General features: G+C 37.0%; 1 protein-coding gene across 1 annotated transcript in view; it reads left to right on the forward strand.

Moving 5' to 3' along the window:
• The first annotated feature begins 2,477 nt into the window (after positions 1-2,477).
• Positions 2,478-19,287, forward strand: part of LOC111154507 (myotubularin related protein 2) — a 121,824-nt gene continuing 105,014 nt past the window's right edge. The window contains exon 1 of the mRNA XM_022514135.1: positions 2,478-2,625. Within this exon, the coding sequence (XP_022369843.1) occupies positions 2,546-2,625 (80 nt within the window). The 5' untranslated portion in view covers positions 2,478-2,545. The remainder of the gene's footprint in view (positions 2,626-19,287) is intronic.

A 19,287-nucleotide genomic window follows, 5' to 3' on the forward strand; every position in this document is an offset into this window, starting at 1 on the left:
CTTGTTGTTCACACCCTCAGAAATTACTGCTTTAATAATTAGAAGTAAAACAGTAAGTTCAGAGGAAGAACAAATAATAATAGCAACAGATCCATTGATGGAGATCCTTCTGTGCAAACAACTCTGTATAGGGAAAAACAATTATTTTATGTGGATATTTTTATTCCCATTTTAGGGATGAGAAAGCCGTGTTGGAGAAGCAACTTAATTGAAATCATAGAGCAAGTAGGTGAGAGAGTCAGGATCCCAATTCAGATTTGTCTGGTTCTAAAATCTCTACACTAACTTTATTTATTTGATTTTTAAGTAATTGCCTCACCCAACATGGGGCTCGAACTCACAACCCCAAGACCAAGAGTCACATGCTCTACTAACTGAACCAGCCACGTGCCCCGCATTATTGTTATTAATCCCCAGATAGACTCATATACAAATTATTACATCATTAGGCAGATGATTTCAAGTGCTCTATTAACACAGTCCTAAAAACAACTGGGCTGTAGAGAGTGCTTGGGTCTCCCTCATCAGTCTTCACCAAACCTAGCCTAGAAAAATCTATGTCATAGTATCAGGTGACAGTGAGTCAGCATTTTGGAAGGTAGGTAGAAATCAGGAATCAATAAGCAAATTCTTTATGAATCATTGTAGATGTTTATGCTTGTTAAGTGTTTCTAACTGCCTATTGTCTTTGCCTATTAGAGGAGTACAGTTAAAGGCCTTTTTAAAAACTATATACATAAAAACTATCAGCTGCCATCCTATCCTTGCCAAGCTGGAGAATGGAATGGAAAGGCAAAGACTTTTGTGCTTAAAAACATTTTAATAAATATGCTGAACAAAACTAGGTTAGGTTGTTCTTTTGGGGAACGTACTTGCAAGTCAATATTTCACCGACCCTATATTTTAAGATTTTCTTAAAACATCATTAAATCTAGTTTAAATGAACATAATTCTACTTATCCTAGCAAGGAAGGTTTTTTTTTTAAACGATTCGTTATTTTTTTTTTTTACAGAAATAATTTTTGCATCATTTTATACTTCAGACATGAGGTAACTGTGATTCAGTCTCAGAAAAATTTCTTTATGCTCTCCTTTTGTCCTTCCTGTGTCTTCCATAACAGAAAATTACCAGCAGAAACATTTCCCCTTCACCCAATGCCTATTCTCTTATCACAGTTTTCTCTCTACCCTCCCTTCCTGCTCTGCAGGGGAATTTGAGAGGGCAGGGGAAGAGTGCTAGAGTTTGTTCTCTATCCAACACCACAACATACAATAGTGTATGTGTTTAATTCTTTTTGCATATTAGTTCCCATTTTCCTCTTCCATACCTCCTTGTGTTCAATGGACTAATGCCAGTGCTTTGCCCCTGCACACTGCCAGGCCACAGAGACTTCAATCCGAATCAGAGCAGGGCTGAAAATTTCTGCTTTTCTAGTGTCCTTTCTACAATGCTGGGCCGGTGATGTAATGACGATATTATGAGGAGCATTAATTTTTTTCCTACCTGTCTTGTACTTTCTCCACTATCTTCCCCATACCAATCACTTCTTACTTCTCTTCCACCCTTCCTATATATTCCTGCCCTATACCTATCATTTTTTGAAGTTGTATTAAAAACCGTTTATATGCATGAACACATCACATCCTAACAACCCTTACGAAGTAGGTAGTAATACTAACAGCTAATATTTGCGTGCTTACTATGAGCCAAAATTTAAGCATTTTACATGTATTATTTCATCTAATCTGTGAAGTTATTATTTTTCCTATTTTACAGGTAAGGAAGCTGATGTTCAATACCTTGGGTTATGCTGCAAGCGATCGGCAGAGGCAGGATTTGAATTCGTGTCTGACTGGTTAAAGCAACTTTTAATCACTATTTGATAATTATTTATTATTTTCAGCCCCAAATCTGGTGAACACTTTGCCATCTCTAGTACCCTCATCCGTTGTGTCTCCCTAGGTTCTCTTCCCCTCTTCGTGCCCCGCCCCATGTCCTTTCCGCCCCTTCATCCTACGGTTCGCCCGCACTCCTCTACTATCCTGTCTTCTCCCCTATTCCTGTCTCAGTCACCCCCATTCCTAAGATCCTTGTCCCTTTCTTTCCTTTTTTTTTTTTTTTTTTTTTTGAGACCCTCGTCCCTAGTATTCCCTATTTCTCTCTACTTCTGAAATTCTCCCTCCTCCTGTGGGGTCCTCGTCCGCACTCCCCCAGGCCCCGACCCCAGCAGCAAGGGAACCTCTCACGCCGGGAAGGGCACCTCGCCTTCCCAGAGCCCAGAGGCAGCGCGGGGCACGCAGCGAGCGCACGTAAGGAGCGCAGCGCGTCGGGGCTGCAGTCGAAGGGGAGCCGCGGGGTCCTCCGGCTCCTCGGCAGACCCCGGGCGCGGTGCAGTCTGGGGGAACATGGCCGCTTCCGGTTTTTCTCCCGGGCCGGCGCTAGCCTGACCGCGGCCTCGGCCCGGCGCACTCCGCCCTCCGCTGCTCCCGCCCCGCAGCCGCGGAGGTCGCTTCAGCCTTTCCCTCCTGCTGCCCCCGCCGCGCCATGGAGAAGAGCTCGAGCTGCGAGAGTCTTGGCTCCCAGCCGGCCGCAGCACGGCCGCCCAGCGTGGATTCCCTGTCCAGGTAACCAGGATGCCCAGGGCCCCGCCCAGCGCCCGAGAGGGATGGAGAGGGGCCGGGGACCCACTGGATGGTGCCCCAGCTCTTCGACTTGCTTCCCGAAGGCTGCGCCGAAATTCCTTTCCTGCGACTTGGGAGCCACTTCTTCCTCCCTCTTCGGGGTTTAGAGGCTGGGAAAAACGGGAGGTTAAAACTCACTGCTGCTTAATTGGTGACTCTACTTAAAACGATCGTGGTTTATCCCTGGTTGAGGCAGCCCCAGTTCATTGGTTTCTCTTGTTTCTCATTACCTCTCGGATTATTTTTTTGGACAGCCCCCCCCCCCCCAGCCACCACCCCTCATTTCCTCTCTGCCTTTCTTTACTATACACTTTTCCAAACAGTTCTCCAGTCTTTGTTCCATCTGTCTGTGTGCCCTTGATTTTGGGATTCTTGCCCACCCTTTCCTCTTTTTCCGTCACTTCATTTCCTTATGTCTTTAATGATTTTCCCTATACTCTGACCCCTTCCCCCCATTTCGCCTTAAAAATGTAAATAAAAATGCCCACTGTACGTCTTTTTTCCAGATCTTCCAGCTGAAAATAATTATCTAGGAATCTGAGCAGTCCTTAACCCCGAGTGAATAATGAGTGGTAGTTTTCTTCCTTCTTGGGCTACCGATTCTCCTGGTTATTCTCTTGTACCAGATGCCCCCCAACCCCTATGTTGAGAAGGACTTTAGTATGCAGTTTTGTAGACAGCTGTTGTGAATATTAACTAGACATGTTTTAGATGAATATTTTCCCTTTGGTTTTAAAATAGTGATGTAAAATTTTAGGAAGAAATAATAGAGGACCTCTATTTGTTATGTAGCCACAACGAAATCAGGTTCTTTCCCATCAAAAAATAGTCAATTATTATTAAAGAGTTATTGGATACTAATCTGTGAAAACACAAATTTCATTTTTCTCTGAATAAAGAGAAGTTTCTCTCTTTTAATTCATTTTGGACCCCACTAAATTTGGGTGACACAGCTATGTTTTCCTATTACTGCTCAGACCTTATGGGAAATTATTAGCTGATTCTGTTATTATAAATTAGATTCTCTTTCTAAAGCACTCATAGCAACCTGCCCACACCTTTTTCAGAGTTCTTAACAAACACAGTGTAATTGTTGGTTTAATTGACTTTTCTACTTGAGGACAAGGACTATATCTTTTCTTCTATGTTCAGCATTTAACAAAGACCCTGCATGTTAGAGTGCTAAATAAAAATCTCCTTGAATCTGTAGATGTAATTATCCAGGGGAGGAGAATTTTTCTTTGCATTCAATCACATATACTGTACATTTGTTTTAGGTATTTAAAAAATTTTATGCTTATTACTCTGAAATTTAGAGAGTGGAGGATTTACATTCTCAGCTGTAAAATTATGCAGAAAACAGGTTGGAATTGTAATTTTATAGGCAAGTTATGAATGGCAGCTATGGTTCAGAATAGAATGTAAAGAAAACAAATGAAGGAGCCAGTAATCTCACCCAAGCAGTAGAATTTGGAACCACAGGAGGCAGCATAGTCTTTTAGAATGAAGAAGGTGCTGGAAGTTAAGAGGCTCAGGCTCTTAAAAGTCCCTGGCTCTGCTAGCTTTTTGGCTTGTATCATTGAACCTTTCTAGTCTGCAGTTTTCTCATCTTCAAAATAAAGAAGTTGATATTTATACAGATCTTTGAGGGATCTGTAAGGTCCCTTGGTGCTCTAAAGTTCTATCATTCTAGACTATTCAATGACAATAGTGATTATGATGCCTTCTTATCAATTACTAAGATATTCCCTTTATAGATTTTTGAAATTATACTAAATAAATGTTTGTTATTACAAATTAACGTTCCTAATTGTGCCACCGAAGCACATTTAATTCCCCCCCCAAGAAAGCCCAGTAACTTTAAAGTTTATATATGCTTTCTAATTCTGAATTAAAAAATTACATTACTAACATATGAATTTGAAAAAAACTAACTCCTTGAAAGAGTTTTCACTAGAATATTTTAGCCTCATCCTCTCTGGACAAAAAAAAAAGTATGATCTACTTTCCATAGGAGAATGCCAGCTTTCATTCCTTTCCTCTGGAAGGTAGAAAAAACTACATTTATTGAATGTCTGCTATGTAGAATTCACCCTGCTGAATTTTTTCATGTCTTTTATTTTATGAATCATTACACCTGGTTGATCAACGGTATAGAATAGCTGCATTGTAGGCACTTGTTACCTTAAATTTAAAATTAATCTAGGCAAACAATTATAGAGGATTCTAATGCAGAGGCAGGGTAGACAGCCATGATTCTAATAGCTATGCTAAGTGGCTATCCAGTTGTTTGAGTTTTACTTTGATAGTCTATAATAAAGCAAAATATCGATGTTTGGATTGTATTGTTTCAGCCTTTTGTGGAAATGTTGTTCTTAAATTGTAGTTTATTTTTATCCCTTCTGTTTTTTACAATTAGGAAATTTTCAATTTTTCAATTAGGAAATTGCCATATGAATTTGTTTCAATACTAACTCTACAATAATAGTATGTTCATTGTGTTCCCATATGTCTTTTATACACTAGATTTACAAAAATTTCTGCTGTGTTTAGCTTCAGGAAAAATTATTTATGCAAAAAAGTGTGCTTCCTATTTGTTTGAAAATGCAAACTATGTAACTGCATGTTTCTCTTCAATTTAGCAAAAAGACTTCAGTCAAATATATGACTGAAGTTGGTAATATATGCCTATCTAATTTCTTCAAATACTTCTATTAGATTAATTCAGTTTAAATATTATATTTAAATGTGCTAATTTGTAAGTTGTTTTATGCTTTTCTGAGAAATAAGAGTATAAGTCTGAAAAATTATACACTAATCCTTCTGGTTGCCCATTGTTTTTTTGAAAAGGACACACTCCACTGAAGTTGGGTGACAGGCTTTTGTGGGGTCTGTAGTTCACACTAAACTTAAGTTGAGGCTTGTGGCACCTGGGTGGCTCAGTCAGTTGAATGTCTGACTCTTGGTTTCAGCTCAGGTCATGATCTTGGGGTCTTGGGATTGAGCCTGGAGTCAGGCTCCATGCTTATTACAGAGTCTGCTTGAGATTCTCTCCTCCCTCTCCCTCTGTCCCTCCCCCCAGGGCACACACACTCTCTCTCTCAAATAAATAAATAACATTTTTAAATATATATTGAGTCTTGATATGTCTGTCTGTGTATCTACGTGTCTATATTTGTGGTTGTCTCAGAGTTGCTATTGCTTCTGGCTTAGCCTTCTAGGTCATCATAAGCTTAATGCTTTTGGCCAGGAAAGAGTGATTTTATTTTTTTTAATATGATATCCAGATAGCAGTTTCCTAATCAGCTATAGTTATGTCATCCTGCATCCTTTTTAAAATTATTTATTTATTTATTTGACAGACAGAGATCACAAGTAGGCAGAGAGGCAGGCAGGGAGAGAGGAGGAAGCAGGCTCCCTGCCGAGCAGAGAGCCCAGTCACGGGGCTCAATCCCGGGACCCTGGGATCATGACCTAAAGCGAAGGCAGAGGCTTTAACCCACTGAGCCACCCAGGCTCTCCTGTCATCCTGCATCCTTAAAAAAAGTAATTTTCTTTGGTGAATCTTACTTGGTGTTAGTCTACTTCAGTGAGCTATGCAGCCCCTCTTGTGTATCCCGTGTTGTCTGTCTTACAGTGCCTCCAGCCTCAGAGAGAGAGTTGTGAAAAAATTCACTTTAGCACACTGATAATTTGGCTGTATTCCATAATTTAATTCTTGTTGCCCTGACTCTGATTCTTGACATAAGTATGATTTATATAGTATAGAGATAAAACAGTACTGTAGGCTAGGTATGATAGCTAGGGTAGGCCTGAGCCTTAGATTTGTGTAAGTTCTACAGCAGGATTTGTCAGTATATTGGTACTATTTCTGTCTTCTTAGTCTGGTTTTCCATTTTATTTTCAGTTTGTACAGTGTTATAAAATGTACTGTCTGAGTGGGTTTCTTGATAATTTTTTACTCTGCATAATCACATGCTAATATATCTAGTGCCAAATAGGTGTCTAGTAAGTGTTGAATAAAGACATGTTCAATGTTCACTGCTCTTCTATTTGCAGTCTCCATTCAAAGGATTAAAAAGGGTTTTCCTATGTTGAAAGACACAGCTTCAAGTTAAAGCTCATCTTGCATGAAGCCTGTTGATACACTGAGCTGATTTTATTGGCTACATTATCTTTTCTGTGCCCAGTAATATATTTTCACAACATTGTTTTCCTTTAGCCTGCCTACTTTTCCATCTGCTACTCTTGATTATTTTGGTCTCTAACTTAACTTGTCAGACTTTTATTTAATACCTGTTTCTCTCTTCGCTTCTGGGCCTTTTGGCTAAGATCAAGTGTAATACCTGTTCCTTTCATCTTTTATATACTCTCATATGCTGCAGTTATTCTGGGCACTACTTGTTTGTCTCAGATTATTTTGGTTAATTAGTTGATTTCTAGTCTATAAATTCTTTACATTTATATTTATGTGTTTATATGTACATACTTACATTTAACTTAGACAAAACAAAGTGTGGTATGCTGAATATACTCAAAAAAGTAGTCTTTAGCTAATTACATTTTTAAGTTAATGTCTTCCTTTAAAATTACCATCTGAAAACAGCAAATCCTGGTTGTTTCCATGAATTTTGACAGTACTTATCATCTGAAAAGGAAGAAGAGTTTTTAAGATTTCTGAATCACATTTTTTGTAAGGTTTCATCTCTAGTTTAAGCCTCAAGGTCACTTAGAGCTGATATGTTGGTAGGAAATGTGCTTTTGGGTTGTTTTCCAGTAGTGGTGATGGATTTGTGTCCAATCACACATTCTTACCTACTCCCTTTGTGACTCTTGGCATATCTTCTGAGGCAGCTGGCCAGAATTAGTGGTAGAAACTAGTTATGGAACTAAATGAAACTTACAGGTTGAATTTCCAACCCTGGCAGTATAATTAGGACCTTGCGTCAGACATTGGACATACTTAGTTATTTTGTATTTCATTATTCCAGGACCCTAAAAGAACTTTCAAGTTTTGTCACGTAAGAGCCAATATTATTGTGAACTTGAGTAATAACTGTGTAGATTTTTCTGAAAGAAAAGTTAAAAAGATTAATTACTAGGCAAAAGTATACAAGTGTACTGAAACTGAGTTGGGTCCCATACATGTTTTTTTCTTTCCTCTTTATGCTGCCATCAGTAGTCTTCTATTAATGTAGTTCAGTAGTTCTCAGATCAGTAGCATCAGCATCCTTTGGGGGTTTGTTAAAAATACAGATTCCCTGGTCCTACCTCAGATGCAATTGGATAAAACACTCTGGCAGTGGAGCCTACAGTTTGTTTTAACAAGTCCTCCAAGTGATCCTAAACTAAAATTAGAGTTTGAGAACCACTGCCGTAGGTCTTTTACTAATTTTTTTCTAGTATCTCCATCAATATTTGTTGAAACAGACTCATTTAAGGTCTGTGTTAAATCTACTATTAGCCTATTACTTGAAAGCATTTTTGTAGAAATATTGAAGTAGTGAAAGGTCAAAGTTACCTTTTAGGGATTTATGATATCTGAGCTTTAGGAAATTTCCTAAGGTTTTTTCCTTTTCAGCTATGAGTAACACATCAGGAATACATGTTTTAGGTCCTTTCTTAAAAATTGGTCCTTGGGGCGCCTGGGTGACTAAGTCGGTTAAGTGTCCCAACTCTCGGTTTCAGCTGGGATCATGATCTTAGGGTCATGAGATTGAGCCCTGTGTGGGACTCTGTGCTCAGCGGGGAGTCTGTTTGCCATTCTTTCTTTCCGTTTGCCTCTCCCCCACTCACACGTGCACACACTCTCTCTCTCAAATAAATAAATCTTTTTTTTTTTTTTTTTTAAACAAGGTCCTTGGTGAAATCCATTAGTGGTAACAAATTAAAAGAAATATATTATAAATAAGTAATTCCAGGAAGCCATCACCTGAACTAGTAAAGTCTGGATTACGCCCAAGGGAAGGAAATAACCCAGATACAGATGTCCAGAAATCAGTAAGCTTATTTTGTAAAGCTGCCAAGTTCATGCTATTGTATTCAAAATCACCAGGGCCAAGGGTTGCATGTGATTCAAGTCTTGACCAGTGGAAATTCTGCACATTTTAATAGAGAGTATTTTTTCTTTTTAAGAAAATTAGTTTTGAATAGGTAAAACATTTGCTAGCTCTGTCCCATTGTTTGATTTAGTTAAATCTGTGGATAGGATTAAAAACTATTGAGAGTTGTTGGTAAAGGATAGGTAGTGATTTTTTATAAGCCTGCTTCCCACAGGAAGTCAGGTTAAAAATGGAACTTTTGAAAAAAAAAAAAAGATTGGTACAAAGTTATTAAAATCACAAGGACTAGAGAAGATGCCCTCTTAGTGAAAATAATAATCTCCTGTTCCCTTTCCTGTAATTTTATTAGGCAGAACTAATTGTGCTGTTCCTCTTGCTGTGCTTCTGTGTGTGCCACTGGTGCCATCACTATAGACCACGAATGCGCCACCTTCACAGCTCTTTGCCTGCTATGCGCTTTGTCGTTACTCGTGGCAGCCATCTCTGATGACTTTTCAAAGACTCTTATTGGATGGAATTAACTCTTGGGCTCTTTAAATACTTTTAAGCCTAGATTAAATAAGGGCAGATGCTATGTTTTCAGTATAATAATTCGCTTTTAAAATATGTTTTGAATTATATACTTCAAAACCCCTAAATACTGATACTTGGAAAACTCTTATTTTATTGTTTTTGAAGTTAGGTTTTAGCTTTAACAGATTATAAAAGAAAATCCAAGCCAGCTGTGGCGTAAAATAGATGATTTTAGTTTTTCTCCCATACAAAAGCCCAGAGACAGTTCATACTGATCTGATATAGTGGACCTGAAGTATCGAGAACACAGAATCTTTTTTGCAAGTTTACCTCATGAGCCAGAATTGCTGTTGGAGCTCTAACCGTTGCATTCATTGTAGTCAGAAGGAAGGATGAAAGGAAGAAGAAAGTCATGTTTTCTTTCTTAAGGGATATTTTTTGAGGTTATAGTCTTTTAAGATTACATCTAGTTGGCAAGAACCTGGTTCCATGGCCATACTTAGCCACAGGGAAGGCTAGGATGTGTAGTCTCTTCTGGGAAGCCTGTGCTGAGCTAAAAATTGGAGGTTCTGTCTGTAGGAAATAGTAAAGAATGGGTACTGGAGACCGCAGCTTCTCCATAGCATATTAATGAATCATTTTAGCAAGGAAGACATTTTCTGGTTAAAGTCGACAATACTTCTTACAGCAGAGACATTGTTAGACTTTTAAGAGCAGTGACCAAAGTAGAAAATGCTCTGAGAGACATGATATATTGTGGCAGACCAGAAAAGAAAACTGTATCTTGGAACACTCTAAACTCAAGTTTTTTAACTTTATACTTTTTCTTGTGTATTATCTTGGGCCAGATTTTTATAATCTTAACCAGGGACCATAACATAAAAGGGATACATTCCATAATTGTCAACTCATTAAGTGAAAGGCAAATGGAAATCAAATGAAGAATGATTAACTGTGCTATTTCATTTTTTATTTCATTTGAAGAGCTCAAGGAATTGCGTGTAAAGTAGTGGTGGTAATGAGGATGGTGGCCAACATTGCTTACTTTTCTGCTGCTTTCAGTTTGCTTCCAGTCTTGTATCCATACGTTTTATCTCCCCCTGAAGATATGCCTCAGGTTCCACTTAGGTATTTTCTCTCATTTTAGTTCTAAAGGTTTGGTCTGCCTAGGGGAAAGAAAGCTGGCCATTTGGGGCCGTGTTAGTTTATGAATGCTGTTGCCAATATTTTGTGTGTGTTTTTGTATCTTTGACCTAAAAATTTGAAAATTCAGAGAAATTCGTGTTTATGCATTTTTGTTTCTGAGCTTAAATATTAATATTTTAAGCATGTAATGTCAAACATAAGTGTTGAATCATTTGGGACTGGGTAGAAGAGGATAGAGAAGTCTCCTCTGGATTGGGATGGCATTATTCTTTGGGCTCAGAGGGTTTAAAAGGAATGAGTCACAAATATGTCAATCTCCTTTCATAGCAAAGTTGCCTTCACAGATCACTGCAAGTAGAACTTTATTAGAAGGTTATGTATTAACAAAAGGAATAATAACTTTGGCTGAAGACAGGCTAGTGATTTCAAGCCTTAATTTTCTTGAGCTGAGCCAGGATGCCCACCAAGGTCAAAAATAAAATTTTATATGATACAGATGTCCTCTGTTACTGGTATTGGATAATATTCTTCCATTATAAGCAAAGTCAGTACATAAAAATAGAAACACCTAGGATAAACTTTGCTTTTCAAGTGGTAGACAGTTGTTCTAGAAGTAAATTAATATCATTGTTGTGATTGTTAATACTAATATAAATAATAGCACTTAACATTTTTGAGTGCTTGCTGGGCATGGTGCTAAATCCCTTAATATGCATTTTCTCGTATTATCATCATAATTATATAAAATAAATAGTATTATTTCTGTTTTACAGATGAGAAAACTGAAGATTAGGGAGAGCAGTTTGACATTTGGAACCAAGTCTGCTTAACGTCAGGGTCTTTGTAAAGACCTGATCATGCCTGAAGACCTAGGTCTAGGCCCAAACCAGGTTGTAGGTCTAGGCCCAAACCAGGTTGTAGGTCTAGGCCCAAAATTGGTACGTAGAGGGCGGTCCCAGGGCGGGATGGTTGGGTTGTAGTGGCAAGGAAATGAGTTTCTTTGATTGGCTGCACTGCTGAGCAGGAAAAGGTTAATGTAGACATAATCCATCAGTGAGTTCAGAGTGTCCATATTTGGAGAGAATTTTCTCTGGCTTTGAATGTTTTTTGCTTCTGACAGAATATAGGATAACTTTTTTTTTTTCTTTGCTTGATGAGTAAGAGGATAGTGTCATTAGAAGGATACTAAGTTTTGAACGGATACATTACGAAGCAGGTAAACCTGGTACCAAAGCCCTCCCGCTGCTCCCTCCCCCACAGGCTTTACAGAATAATTCAGAATAGTTTAGGGTTCCTTAAGTATCTGAATTCCCCTAAGTTCCTTTGTATGTTTGTTTACAGTTAATGTGTTAAGAGCCATTGACATTTGAAGACCATCAGAAGTGAAGATAAAACATCTCAAAAATTATAATGTAAGTGAATGGGAAAATGGAATTCAAAAATGGACAAAAGTTAATATTGTCACCAATATTTCTGGAATCCATATACTTTTATCCCAAATGGAATTTATGCCTTTGAGTAACCAGTAACTTCAAACTTTAGTCCCAATTCCAACTCCCAGTCCTTAAAATTCTGTGTTCTCTTTTACCCGGAGTAAACAGTTGCTATGTTTTAGTCACCAGTAATTTTCCATTAAAATTCTTTTGGCTTCTGTGTACTTTTTTTTCTCTTTTTCTCTTTAGTAGTTTGCTGTTCGACAACAGCTCGTGTTATATTTAAAATTGTATGTGTGTAGAAACTGAGGTCTTTGCTCTTTGGCTGCTGCTGTTTTACTCAATTTTAATTTTACTATCATTTTGTATGTTTCTTTGTCAAAATATGACCACTTAGCTAGCTAGCCTCCTCCCTCCCTCCCTTTCTTCCTCTCCAGAAGTATTTGTTTAGCATCTACTATGGCCTACACATTATGCTAGATCCAGAATTCCTAAGACCTTGGTGCTGAAATGAGTTGTGTCATCTTTTTTATACATTTAGGGACATTAGAGATCATCTGGTTTGACTAGGACTTGTGATGACCTTAAGTGTGGCTGAGGACCACCTGCGTATTTCAGTAACCTGTGGTGCTTAGAAGACATTTAGCTTCCTAGCTTCCAGCGCAGACATTCTGAGCCTCTGGGAGTGGGCCCAAGAATCTGCACTTAAAGTGAGAATCTTCAATCCAGATACTTTTTGGACTCTATACGTTTGTAGATGCAGGAAGAGACCTGGAGAAATTTAATAACTTACCCAAAGGTATAGTATGTATTAGAAGGCCAGAGACGATTGGTGTTGTTTCCTCCAAAGTCACAGAGCTAATCAGTGTTAGAAGTGATCTCCTGACTCCCAGTTCTAGACTTCACTAAATCACACAGTGACTTTTGTTGGGCCAGGCAGCTTTCCTGTATGTATATAAAATTGCAATGAATCCGTTACTCTTATTGAAAAAATTAACTGAATGCATATATGAGTTTTGTGCATGAAAAACATGGACTATTTCTTTAGTAGATATGTTACTTGTTCTGATTTTGAAATCACTGGGTAGAAAAATGCTCTAGTAGTCCAGGAATACCCCAGTAATCCAAGTAGAAGACCCCTCTCCTCCTCCATGATACTATTCCAACTTGGTCTTTAAGTTTCATGCTTCTGAGAAGGGATATGATTTAATTTTTAAATGATAGTAGCTAGCCTTTGTAAATAGTAGGTGCTTGCTCAACTGTAATGAGTAATTTAATGTTAAAACTTTGTTTCCCCCCCTTGGATTCTATGAGATACTTTTAGAAGTGGTTTTATTTTCTTGGTTCAGAATCTGATACTTCATATACCAAGCCAGAGACATTAAGCATTGAAGTTATTTTATATTTTTAATACTGAATTATTATGGCTGATAGTCACAGTATCTCCGAGTGACTGAAATAGTCTAAATTATTTTCTGAACCGTAGAGTTCAACTTAGTTTTAGTATTGTGTATACTTTATGTTGTATTGTGTATGGTATACTGATAGTTACTGAATTATAATCTTATGTTAGTAAAAGTAGTTATTCAGTTTTTGGGAGATATTCTGTAATTCTTGAATTTATTAGTAAGTTTAACTATAGAATGCCATTACCCAATTTTCTGGATATTTTGAGACATGTTTTAATGGTAAGATTTAAGAAAAGATATTTTAAAATCACTTATTCATTTCTAATAAGTTTAAATATTATGAATTTTCTTTCCATTAAATATGTTTTGCTCTTTTTTAGCCACAGACCCAAAATCATAAATATGATAGCTCTAAAAGGGAACTTTTTTAATGTAGTCTAACGCCTTCATTTTTATGTTCGGACACTGAAGAGTGTCTGAGAGTGAAAGTTTTATGAATGTTAACATAAGTTTGTGAACAGAACAATATGATATTTCTATGCTGATATAAGTGAAATGCTTTCAGAACTGTAAAATGTCACATAAATATAATGTACTATGATTGCTGCTATGATGATCATGTGTCTGCTGAGTTTCCTTGTGACTTAATTGAAAATAGTCAGTATCACTTAGTTTAAAATCAGAAAGAGAAATACGTATGTTCGTTTCTTGGTCTCTTCTCTTGTTTCCTGTGGTCAGACTTTATTAAGTCCCCTTTAAGCACATGGTTTTAGAATAGATACTTTGCAGGTTACCTAAATTTCTCTTTCACTGTGTTAATCTAATCCAGATTGTCACCTTATAAAATTATACACTCAGGGTGATGTTTCTCTTTTGGAAGAGTTCTCTCAGCCATTTTCCATGGAAGAATGAATGAATGCTCAGTATTATCCCTCAGTGTAATCAAAGTAGCTAATAGTCATGTTAACACTTTGGTATAGTTTTTGTAGTAACAACGCTGTTTGTCCTACATCAGCTCCATTGTTTCTCATAACAGCTTCATGAGGTACGTCTTCATTTGACAGATGAGTAACTGAAGCTCAGGGAAGTGACATGACTGTCCACTGTCTCCTGCTTATAAGAGATGGAACTGGAACTTTGACTGTAGATGCCATTCTCTTTCCACTGCCCAGCATGAATCGTAACATGGAACTCTTGAAGTTTCATGGGGTATACATCTTGCTCTTTAAAGGAAATTCTGAATATTGGAAAATTGATGACAGGTTCATCTGGCCCAGCCAGCCTGATTATTCAGTGAGTGCTTCTCTTTAGAAGTCTGACTCATGTCGCTACTCTTGAAGTACTAATAAGAGATGTAGGTATCTTTTGGATCAAAGACTCATTCCCAGCAAGGTTACCAGTGTGTGCTGCTTAAAATTTTTGAGTATTTAAATGCTTAAAACGGTAGTAATTATAGCCTTTAGAAGTATGTTGAACTATATAAACTCAAAAAATATACTGTTAATATGATAGAACACAGTCCTTGGTTCTTTAATTTTTTAATTCTACTTTTGGACTGTGACTCTGGATGTGTCACTTGATTTCTGTGAGCCTGATTCCCTTATCTGGGAAAAGGGTAAAATAATACAATGAAATGAATCCTGCCTTTACAGGATTGTTGTGAGGCCTAAATATGGGGATTGATGATGACAATAAGAAAAAAAACCCAGCTAACATCTATGTAGTGTGTACCATGTGGTAGGCACTGTTTTAAGTGTTTTGTATATATTTAATTAATAGTTTATTAACTATTAAATGTTTATTAATTCTCATAATGGTCCTGTGAAGTATAGGAATTACCATTATTCCCACTTTGTAGATGATGAAATTGAGAGGTGAAGTAACTTCCTCAAGGTCATACAGGTTGATTGAACCAGAATTTAGTATCAGGCAAGGTAGCCCTAGAGTTGGTAGTGTGTATGAAAGATAATATATGGATGAGAGCACTTTGACTTTTGTAAAGGACTATGCTGGTGTTCGGTATTAATATTTTAAAAAGATGTTTAAAAAGAGAGATGTGTTCCTCATCCTTATTATACAGATAGAGGGGGAAAAAGGCAAAAACAAGTAAGAAAAAAGTGTCTTGTTATGATTTATGATTTTTAACAATTGACTGATCTCGTAAATTTGAAAGCATCTTCAAGATTATGGAGAGTTACATGACTGAATGATGATTATACATTTGATTTGTAGTTTAACCTTTTTAGGCTAGAACAAGAAAAAGATATTGAACGCTTTTCCTACTGAATGTTTTAACTTAATGACTACAAAACAAAATACCTGTGTTAATTTATGGGATTTTGAAGTTTGTGCAGAAAAGTTTTATTTCATTACACTGTAGGAGTGACTAATTAATAGTAATAATTAGTTTTTCTCTCTCTAGGATTAAAAAAAATCTCTCTAGATAACTTGAAGAATGGATATGTGACTTTCTGATTTTATTTATTTTTTATTTTTATTTTTATTTTTTTTAAAGATTTTATTTATTTATTTGGTAGACAGAGATCACAAGTAGGCTGAGAGGCAGGCAGAGAAAGAGAGGTGGAAGCAGGCTCCCCACTGAGCAGAGAGCCGGATGCGGGGCTGGATCCCAGGGCTCTGGGATCATGACCTGAGCCGAAGGCAGAGGCTTTAACCCACTGAGCCACCCAGGTGCCCGGACTTTCTGATTTTAATACTGAATTCAGATTAGCATGTTAGGGTAAGAGAATTACATGTGAGGTCATTTATCAAGGCATGAATTCCCTGTGTGTTTTCCATCTGTCCAGGTAAAAGTGTTTTTGAGCAGGCATTTATTGCATAGGTCAACTCTCCTTTTTTAGTATTTCTGACCTTATATTTCAATTTGGGGTGGAAGTGTTTGTTTCTAAAAGGAAATGTAATTTCAGAGTCCTGCGCTTTGAGTTCTAATGATGTGACCAATTTTCAGTTTAGTATGACATTTTCTCAGCTAAGCTGAAATATAAATAACTTTCCCCTTCTAGGCTACTTAAGAATCCACATAAGTTTTAACTTAAGCTCTTGTCTGAGTTTGAGTCAGATTTGGAAGTTCTGAGAAATTCTTTTAAGAGGTTGCTGAGGGTGTAGGGATTGGCACTGGGACTCAAGGTGCCTTTACTCCATTTTTACCCCATCCCCTATAGACACACTCATTTTGGCTAGAATGCTTTGGCTTTTGCTTTTTTTATTTATTTATGTTTCCAGATAAGAGCTTTGAAGAAACACTACTCTGCAGAAAAAAGAGAAATACGTAAGGCATTTCCTTTACAGCCTGGTTTTTTGCACTTGCTGGTGGATTACCAAGTTACATGCCCTGACTTTTATTTTGGGAAATATGGTTGATAGATCTGAAAACAAAAATGCAAATTAAACTGTACCCAAGATCACATGTACCTTAGAACCTTGGGATTTTCCAGACTAAATGCCAACATGAGCCAGCTGTCCCAGAGCTCAAATCCTCTTTGTTTGTCCGAAGAATGTGAAATGTACTCTCTCATCTCTGTCAGTCAGATGCCATGATGATAAGACCATTTTTGTCCTTTTATTCTAAAGACTGGTTAAGAAATTTAGGGTTCTGGTGTAGCATTTCAAAAAATCGTTGTAAGCTGTAAATTAATTTGTTTTTGGTAATTGTTTTTCTATTTTGGGGATCCTGCAAATATTCTGACAATAAGTCTTTTGTGTCTCAATGTTATATACACACTGCAGGCCTTTTATTATTTTTTAAATAAAGTTTTGAACAGAATGACTAATAGAGCATGAACAGTGGTTATGACACTGTAGTCCATTGTGTAAGTACTGAAAGCAAATTTGCATTCCTCGAAAAGCTTGTTCACAATCAGAATATAGACCACATTCTTTAATGTTCTTGGACAAACATGTTATGTATGTGCTCAGAACATTACTTACAAGAGAATACCTTTCAAAAAGAACCTTTTCTTTCCATGGAATACTGAAGAAAAGTTAAATTGGCGGAAGGAGTGAAGCAGTTTAAGGCAAGTGGTTTAGATTTTATTGTAATGACTATGATCGTTAATAACTGGAAATAATAGACATGCAACCTCTCCCAAAGCCATTTGTTTACTAGTATATATGAAAAGATAGGTGACTTATTTTCAGGTTGTTTTGAATTAAGAGTGAATAATGCTTGGTATGTTTATCTGCACCTTTAGTTTTCAGGCATACTTTTTCACTTTTGGAAGAAATGTTTTTATTGGATTTTGAAATATTAGATCAGGAGAGGTAAGAGTAATATAAATATATTTAGGGCTTCTGTCAAGGCTTGGATTTTATATTTCTATTTATTATTGTGAAATACCTTCAAGTGTACTGTGAATGACAGTAGAGTAATGATAATTCCATTAACAGTCCAGCAAACCAGTAGAGCTAGAAGGGTTCAGTGCTTTGCTAATGGTTACATTGAAAAATACAGGTAAAGGTTTTGTGATTGAAGCTTTTGGCAGTTTTCTGTTTGGTTATATCTGAAGTTACATAAGGTGTGTCTCTGTGTATATGTGTAATATGTGTATACATATAAATATATAAAATTTGAAAACCTAAATGTGATATATTTGTATGTATATAAAAACCAAAATATAAAAGCATAAATTAACGTATTTATACATATATAAAAAACTTCACTTTGATATTTGTTAAGTGATTCATCAAACTCTTTTTTTAAGTTTAAAATTTTGTACATTCAGTTATCTTAATCAAATGAGGACAGTTTATAGTACAAATCTAAGTGAAAAGTACTTTTAGGGCCAAGTGCTTTTGCTCCATTTTAATTTAATTAATGGATTCCTCCTTACTTTTCATCCCATCTTGTTTTCCCTTCTGAAGAGGATACTCTTATATTTCCACAATGCTATTTGTTGAGCTCTTTCTATCACTACCAGTTATTTACATGAATAGCTTCATTTAGATCATGTTTTTTGCTTAGTTTTAGAAAGTATCATCATTTTATCTTATAAAGAAAGAACAGAGATTAAGTAACTTACCTGAATTACTATTTGCTAAGTGATGAAACCAAGTCTCTGTGACCCTAAAGCTTATGTTTTTGGCCACTAAGCACTTCAACATCTTGTTCTGTGTGTTATGTCCTCTTCTGTATATCCGTTGTGTCCTTTATATTCCTCCATTTCTATACTGTACTATTGCGAGATACCTACAGATCTGACACCTTCATTATTAGACTATAAGTCCCTTGAAGAAAATGAATCTGTTTTCAGCTCTATCCCCAGTACATAATACATTGTTGATGTTAGCGAACGTCTGTGGAAGAGATAGATGGGGGGCTGTGATAAGGGAGACGCAGGAGGTTCCTGCTCCCCAAATGGAGGGGAGACATGGGAAGAGCAGGAGGGCAGATGGCTAAGAGGCCTCCAGTTGGAGGTAGACATCCTTCCAAGGAAGCTGAAGGGTACTTTGAGGCAGGGGACTATTTGGAGGTTAGAGGTGAACCCTGCTCTCTGGAGGCAGATTTCTCTACTTCTGCAGAATTAACAGTGATACTTGTAAGTTTAGTAGTATTGAGACATGAAATACTGCTGTAGTAGTTACCAAAATTTATTTGTTTGGACATAACTGTCTTAATTTTCAAGTTTTTAGCTTGATTAATTCTCAGGAATAATAATTTTTAAAAAAATCTCCCAACTGAAATAAAAAATACAAAAAAATGCAGAGGACTTTATCTTATGTAATGTTACTCATTTGAAAAGCACCTAGAGAGTAATTCCTGTCCCCCTACCAATAATTAGTTTGTGTAACTCTGTTCACCTAAATGCTGTACTTTGAAATAGTAGAATTTTTGAGACGGAAAGGGTGGAGCGTTGTTCTTAGGATTATCGTAGCAAAGGAAAAAGACATTCTGTTACAACAACAGCAGACCAGTAAATGTGTGGGAATGACTAAGAGTCAGATGATGGGATTTCTGTTTTGATCTTGCGGTGGAAGGAAAACTGTGTCACTCTGGCTAAGACAGTGGCAGAGCTATTAAAAAAC

This window comes from Enhydra lutris, unplaced genomic scaffold (assembly GCF_002288905.1).
Source record: "Enhydra lutris kenyoni isolate GAN:26980312 unplaced genomic scaffold, ASM228890v2 scaffoldscaffold37, whole genome shotgun sequence".
Lineage (NCBI taxonomy): Eukaryota > Metazoa > Chordata > Mammalia > Carnivora > Mustelidae > Enhydra > Enhydra lutris.